Consider the following 7,666-nt stretch of genomic DNA (forward strand, 5'->3'; position numbering starts at 1 on the left):
GGAGTTTCTGCTGGGTCGGTGTGACTCCCTACCAGGAGTGATCCCTTCTCCCATCTAATTTATAATAAGCTCTAGAAGGTGATGGGGATACTAATAGAGGCCTACGGTCAGGAGTCCTGGCTTCTAGTTCTGGTTTCTCACTAACAGTGGGACTCCGGGCCAGTTACTGCTCTCTGGGCCTCAGTTTCCCCATCTGAAAATGAAAGGTTGAAAATTTCCTTGAGGGCAAATGACACCTGTTTTCTCTGTGTTCATCTCATTCCTCCATAATACTATAGAGTTTGTGCTATTACAACATTTATTTTAAATTGTAGTTTATAGTTAGTATAGTAACAATTATTATATGATCATAGTTCTTACGTTATATACTTTAGGCTCTATTATAAGTAACTGATTGTCCCAGGGAGGAAAGATCCCCAAGTCCCAACTAGTGGCTCACGCAGCAGCCAGTTACTTGGGTCTATCCCCAGCATTATCCAAAGCCAGGCCTCTGGAGGTGACCCTCTCCCTGGGCCCCCTTTCTCCCAGCTCCTCCAGGACCTACCGCGTGGGGCTGGGCCAGCACAACCTCTACGTTGCAGAGTCCGGCTCGCTGGCTGTCAGTGTCTCTAAGACTGTGGTGCACAAGGACTGGAACTCTGACCAGGTCTCCAAAGGGTTCGTTTCTATCTGGGTGCACTTTGGGTTGAGGTTGTCAGGGAACAGATGGGGGTCTCACAGAGACAAGGGTCTCAACCCCACCACACCCCCTCTGCTTTTTCTATAGGGAAGAGAAAGGAGCTCTGGCCTCTTAGATGTGGAACCAGCTCCAAAGATGTCTGGGGTGGGGATGTGACCTGGGGAAGGTGAAGCAAAGACTGCCAGAGTGACCTGGGTTTGCTGCCAGTTAAGCCTGCAGGGCCCCTGTCTGCTGAGCGTGTATCTACTTCATGCCAAGTCCTGGGGACACAGAGACAGTGCCGTCAACCCTGTGACTGTCCCTGGAGTAGGACACAATCTCTCCTGCCTTCCCCCTTTCAACAAGGCCCTCTGCATTTTCATTTTCTTTTTTTTTTTTCTTTTTCTTTTTCTTTTTTTTGTGAGACAGAGTCTCGCTCTGTCACCCAGGCTGTAGTGCAGTAGCACAATCTTGGCTCACTGCAAGCTCTGCCTCCAGGGTTCACACCATTCTCCTGCCTCAGCCTCCGGAGTAGCTGGGACTACAAGCGCCCACCACCACCAGGCCCGGCTAATCTTTTGTATTTTTAGTAGAGACTGGGTTTCACTGTGTTGGCCAGGATGGTCTCGATCTCCTGACCTCATGATCCACCTGCCTCGGCCTCCCAAAATGCTGGCATTACAGGTGTGAGCCACCGCAACTGGCCGACCCTCTGCATTTTCAAACATGCCCTGTGGGCCCTGCCAGTCAGAGCAACCTGGGGTAACGTACAGGGAATGATGACAAGCTCCCAGCGCCCTCCAAATCCCCACAGGGCAGAAAAAGTCAACCCTGTCCTCATGCTCTGCCTCTGCACTCACCCAGGAACGACATTGCCCTGCTCAAACTGGCTAACCCCGTCTCCCTCACCGACAAGATCCAGCTGGCCTGCCTCCCTCCTGCCGGCACCATTCTACCCAACAACTACCCCTGCTACGTCACGGGCTGGGGAAGGCTGCAGAGTAAGTGGGAACCAGGAGCCCCCAGGCCTGGGAGGGAAGGGAGGTGATTGATGTCACTCCTGTCTGGCCAGGGCCTCTCACTTGTCATCCCAGGGTGTGTGGCCTCCTCAGAGAGACAGGATGGCATAGGCTGATGTCTGCCTGGGTTCAAATGTCAGCTCTCCCACTTAATGACTGTGACACCTTGGGCACATTACTAGGTCTTTCCATGCAGTGCTTTTTTCATCTGTAAAATGCAAATAATTGGCTGGGCGCGGTGGCTCATACCTGTAATCCCAGCACTTTGGGAGGCCTGGCAGGCGGATCACTTGACGTCAGGAGACCAGCGTGACCAACATGGAGAAACCCCGTCTCTACTAAAAATATAAGAAAAAAAAAAAAATAGCAGGAGGTGGTGGTGTGTGCCTGTAGTCCCAGCTCCTGAGGAGGCATGAGAATCGCTTGAACCCGGGAGATGGAGGTTGCAGTGAACCAAGATTTCGCTACTGCACTCCAGCCTGGGGGACAGAGCAAGACTCCATCTCAAAAAAATAAAAAAGGCATAATAATAGTACCTACATCACAGAATTGTCAAGAGAATTAAAGGAGATAATCCATAGGAAGCCTGGTAGGTGCTGTGTGTTAGTTGTTGTCACCGTCCCTATGATGGAAAGAAGGTTACAGAGACCATGTGACAGCTTCTGTGTGGCCCAAGGCTAGAGTTCAGAACAGCATTTTCCTCTGTGACCTGAGGCCCCTGGAGCCCTCATCAGACCCTCCGTGCCCCATAGCAAAAGCTGTCCCCTGTGCCATTTGGTCTTGCTGCTCAGAACCTGGCTGAGGGTGGGTCTCCTTTGACATAGACTCCAAGGGTCAGAGATCCAATGACAGTAGCCACCAAGAGGAACAGAGTTCCTACCCTTCCCTTGTGAAATCACCAGAGGTTTGGAAGATTCTAGGAAGGGATGAGTGATAATGACCTTATGTCCATAATGACATTATGAGTGATAATGATATTATGACATTTTTTTTCCTAATGACATAAACCCATAAGTATAATGACACATTTTGAGGGGGTACATCCACATACATACCCTCGAAAAATTCCCATTGCCCTCTTGACTGGCTTATCTGTAAACACAAGGACACATCAAATCCTGCGGTGAGCGGTGGTGGAAGAGGCATTTCATGCTTATTAAGATACAAGCACAACCACCTGTTTGTTTTCCCAGCCAACCCTGGGGCAGGTGCTTTTCATCTGAGACAGTGAGAGCAGGGAGGCATCCAGATGCTTGGCTTTTAGGCCCAGCTCTGTCAGTCACGGTGAAACCTTGGGCAAGCCACTTCCGAACCTCAGTCTCCTCATCTGTACAATGGAAACACTGTCGGTGAAGACTATAAGGAGGTGAAAGGTGGAAATGCATCACACGTTGCAAAATGTTATACAAGTGTTAATTACTTATTCGTGGTCTTAAGCCAGATGCTTAACTTCCTTTTTTTCTTTTTTTTTTTTTTTGAGACAGAGTCTTGCTCTGTTGCCCTGGCTGGAGTGCAGTGGTGCAATCTCTGCTCACTGCAACCTCTGCCTCCCGAGCTCAGGTGATTCTCCTGCCTCAGCCTCCCAAGTAGCTGGGATCATAGGCGAGTGCCACCACGCCAGGCTAATTTTTGTATTTTAGTAGAGAGGGGGTTTTGCCATGTTGGCCAGGCTGGTCTCGAACTCCTGACCTCAAGTGATCTGCCCACCTTGGCCTCCCTAAGTGCTGGGATTAGAGGGTGAGCCACTGCACCTGGCCGACGCTTAACTTCCCTAGGCTTCAATCAGAAGTGAAGAATTATGTTATTCTCATCCTTGCCACTCATAGCTGTGGTAACAGTAATGGAGGTGATGGTGGCTGTGTCATTGAGGGCCATTGTGAAAGCCCTCCCTTCACCACACCAGCATATTTTTCCCAAGGAGGGGGCTCTAACTGCCAGGAGGCTCACTTTCTTATTTCAGATAAGTGACAGAAAGCCATGGAGCTAGCTCAGCAAAAAAAGGGAAATTGTTATAAGGATTTAAAAGTTTCAACCCAAGGGCAGAGATATAGCCAGGCATCAGGAACAGGCTAGAATCAGGGGCAGGAAACCTGTAAGAAACACAGGAAAACGTCCCTTAGAATTTCTTTTCTTTGTGAGTCTACTTCATTCTCCACATAAAACAAAATGTCAGTCATTGCCAACAGCTTCCCAGATTTATGTCCTCTGAAACTGGAATCTCTCAGACCCCATCTCAGAATCCCAGGGGAGGGAGCTCATTGGCTTAGCTCGAGTCAGGTGTGGACCAATCAACCGTGAGTACACAGTATAGACAAACGTGGCTGTTCGCGTGTTGCAATGGATGGAAGACAGTAACAGGGGAAACCTAAAAGGGGTCTACCACTTCCTTTTTCTCAAGAGTCCCTGAATCCCTAATGGCTTCTCTCTGATCTCATTCAGCCAACGGGGCTCTCCCTGATGACCTGCAGCAGGGCCGGTTGCTGGTTGTGGACTATGCCACCTGCTCCAGCTCTGGCTGGTGGGGCAGCACCGTGAAAACCAGTATGATCTGTGCTGGGGGTGATGGCGTGATCTCCAGCTGCAACGTGAGTACCAAAATCAGGGGCCCCGCTCCATGACAAAATGTGGCTGGGGATAAGGTTATAGAGGTCCATCCCTCCATAGGTCCATCCTCCCACTTCCTGGCAGAAGCTCCCAAAAATATGTTCCAGATATACCTTGGCCAGGCGCGGTGGCTCACGCCTGTAATCCCAGCACTTTGAGAGGCCAAGGCAGGCAGACCACTTGAGGTCAGCAGTTCGAGACCAGCCTGGCCAACATGGTGAAACCTTGTCTGTACTAAAAATACAAAAATTAGCCGGGCATGGTGGAGGGCACCTGTACTCACAGCTACTTGGGAGGCTGAGGCAGGAGAATCACTTGAAGCCATGAGGCGGAGGTTGCAGTGAGCTGAGATCACACCACTGCAATCCAGCCTGGGTGACAGAGCAAAACTCAAAAAAAAAAAACTTGATCTTCATTTCTTGTTTGTTCTTGTTTTGAGATGTTTTGAGATTCTCCTTGTAGTGTCCACCCATCTCACTGCTGGGAAGTCCTTCCCTGGGTCTCATCAAGGTCTCTTGTGACTGTCATTCTGTATCCTTTCCTCTATGCTGGAAGGGAACCAAAGGAAAGTATTCCCTGGCTTAAGGCCTTTCTAAGATGACTTCTGGTTTTTCTGTTGAATTACTCTCATCAGTGGTGCAGTGTGTCCCCTCCAGGTAGCTGCCATGGAAACCTTCCTGGAGACAGTGTCTTAACCACCAGGAATTGCTCTGTGTTGGACTTAGCAGTGAAGTGGGGATGGAGTAGGAAGGAGATCCACACGCCCTTCAGATCACACTGTGCCCTACACACTCTGCCCACATAGACCACCCCACCCGCGGGAAGACGGATCCAGTGGGGAAGAGCCTGGCAGCTGAAGTCTGGCATGTGGCCTCAGCTCCTTTACAAACTGCCTGTGCAACCTTGGGCAAGTCTCAACCTCTCAACACTCCAGTTTCTCCTCTTCAGTGGCCTGGGGATACTACGAATATTTACCTCATAGGATTTTGTGAGGATTAATGAGATGAGGCATAGAACATACTTAGCTCAGCTCTAAGGAAGAGTAAGTGTTGGCTCTTGCTGGAATTACGGTACCACCTTGAGCTATGACCACAAGGGCCAGCTTCAGAGGACAGTGACCTGCAGCAGAACAATAGAAATGCATTGAGAACAATGGTTCCAATGGGCAGCCCCTTCCTCTCCCTTTACCTCCCTATAACTCTGGCCTTCCTCAGGGAGACTCCGGCGGGCCACTAAACTGCCAGGCATCTGATGGCCGGTGGGAAGTGCATGGCATCGGCAGCCTCACATCGGTCCTTGGCTGCAACTACTACTACAAGCCCTCCATCTTCACGCGGGTTTCCAACTACAACGACTGGATCAATTCGGTAAGAACAGGAGCAGCCCTGAGCCCCAGGGCACTGCCCTGCTCACCCGGCCTCAGGAGTGCCATGCCCACCTGGCAACTGAGAACCCCCTCCTTCCTCTTGAGAGCTAGATGGGAACCCCGTGGAGGAGGCTGCAGACCTTGGCAACTGCTGAGTCCCCCATGGGTCCCCAAAATTTCTGTGTGGGTAAAGCTGAGTGAAAAGGAACATGAGAGTGTGGCCTTGTCCAAAGAGGTTGGACGCTCCTCAGGCATGTTAAGAGTGAGTTCCATAGGAATGATTTTATTTTTGTGTATCTGTGTGTGGCCCAGACTCCACCATCCGGTGCTATAAACAGGTATATATCTGCAAAACCCAAAACCTGATACTTTGAGACCCCCATAGCATTAATTATTGGAAATTAGTCCCCCTCAAGGGTCATCCAGCTATTCTGTACGGTGACCAACCATCCCAGTTTGCCCAGGACTGAGAGGTTTTCCAGGATGCGGGACTTCCTGTTTTACACTGGGACCATCCCAGGCAAATAAAGCTAAGTTGGTCCCCCTGTCTTGTAAAAGTAAACTCAGAGAGGTGTCTCTTTTCAGCTTCCACAATAACTCAATTTGTTTTTAACAATGAACACACATTTGTTTATAACAATGAGCATTAAAATTATTTATTAAAAATAATAGGCCAGGTGCCATGGCTCATGCCTGTAATCACAGCACTTTGGGAGGCCAAGGAGGGAGGATTTCTTGAGCCCAGGAGTTCAAGACCAGCCTGGGCAAGATAGCAAGACTCTGTCTTTACAAAAAAAAAAAATTTTAATTACTCAGACATGGTGGTACATGCCTGTAGTCTCAGCTACTTGGGAGGCTTGGGTGGAAGGATCACTTGGGCCCAGGAGGCCAACGCTACAGTGAGCCAAAGACGCACCAATGCACTTAAGCCTGGGCGACATAGCAAGACCCTGTCTCCAAAAATAATAATAGTAATAACTGGCATTAATATTAAGGAGCAGCCATGGATACATGCAGCAGTAGGTGAAAGCAGCCAGAACAGGAAACCCCGTCACAAGAAAGAGATGCCTGGTGGCTCACGCCTGTAATTCCAGCACTTTGGGAGATCAAGATGGGCAGATCACCAGAGGTCAGGGGTTCGAGACCAGCCTGGTCAACATGGGGAAACCCCGTCTCTACTAAAAATACAAAAATAAGCTGGGTGTGGTGATACATGCTTGTAATCCCAGCTACTCAGGAGGCTGAGGCAGGGGAATCACTTGAACCTGTGAGGTGGAGGTTGCAGTAACCCAAGTTCACGCCACTGCACTCCAGCGTGGGCAACAGAGTGAGACACCATTTCAAAAAGAAAAAAAAAACACACACACACAAAAAGGAAAGGGGTGCCCGGGAAAGGTTAGAGGAGCCACCATGTCTGGTACTGGATGCTGGGAGGGAAGAGTCGGACACTCTATGCCAATGAGGGACCACCTCAGTTTGCTCTTCTGTAGGGACTTGAACTAGACCAGGACTCCTCCACATTTTTAGGCACTAGAGCAAGAGGGAGTTATGGTATTTGTGGCAGAGCCCCCAAAGAAGGGGAAAACTGGCATCTGACTTCACTAAGTTTAATTTGCAGAGAAGTGTTAAATTGAATTAAACTGACACTTATAAAACCAAATATGAAGCTGCAGCCATGAGCACGTGATCACAGGAAAACTAAACTGTCAAAATAAGCAGGTGGCTGCTTCCAAGTGTTCCCATTGATTCTTGCCAGCTCCTTGTTCATTTGTCTGTCTGCTGGCATCCTTTTGCCAACAAGTGGTCACAGGCAGAAATTCCAAAAACGTTTGTTGGAGAAAAATGGAAAATCAAAAAGACAGTAGCCATTAATCACTAATTGGTGCTTTTTTATATCTAAATTGGGAAAAACCCACCTGAGTCCACCTTTGGAGGCGCCACGCACGTCAAAGGAGCCTGGCCTGAGACTGACCGGACAAAAGGCTGCTTAGGGGCCTTTCCCAGCCAAATCCTAAGACC

The 7,666-nt window shown here is 49.4% G+C and overlaps 1 protein-coding gene across 1 annotated transcript; it reads left to right on the forward strand.

The window, feature by feature from the left end:
* Positions 1–403: 403 nt before the first annotated feature.
* On the forward strand, positions 404–5,678 carry LOC116465004 (chymotrypsin-like elastase family member 2B; the record flags this gene model as incomplete). Its single annotated transcript, XM_032148220.2, has 4 exons — positions 404–657; positions 1,523–1,659; positions 4,117–4,262; positions 5,496–5,678. Coding segments are annotated over 4 exons (720 nt in total), but the record flags the coding sequence as incomplete, so codon positions are not given.
* Between the last annotated feature and the right edge of the window lie 1,988 nt (positions 5,679–7,666).

This window comes from Hylobates moloch, unplaced genomic scaffold (genome assembly GCF_009828535.3).
Source record: "Hylobates moloch isolate HMO894 unplaced genomic scaffold, HMol_V3 SCAFFOLD_2769, whole genome shotgun sequence".
Lineage (NCBI taxonomy): Eukaryota > Metazoa > Chordata > Mammalia > Primates > Hylobatidae > Hylobates > Hylobates moloch.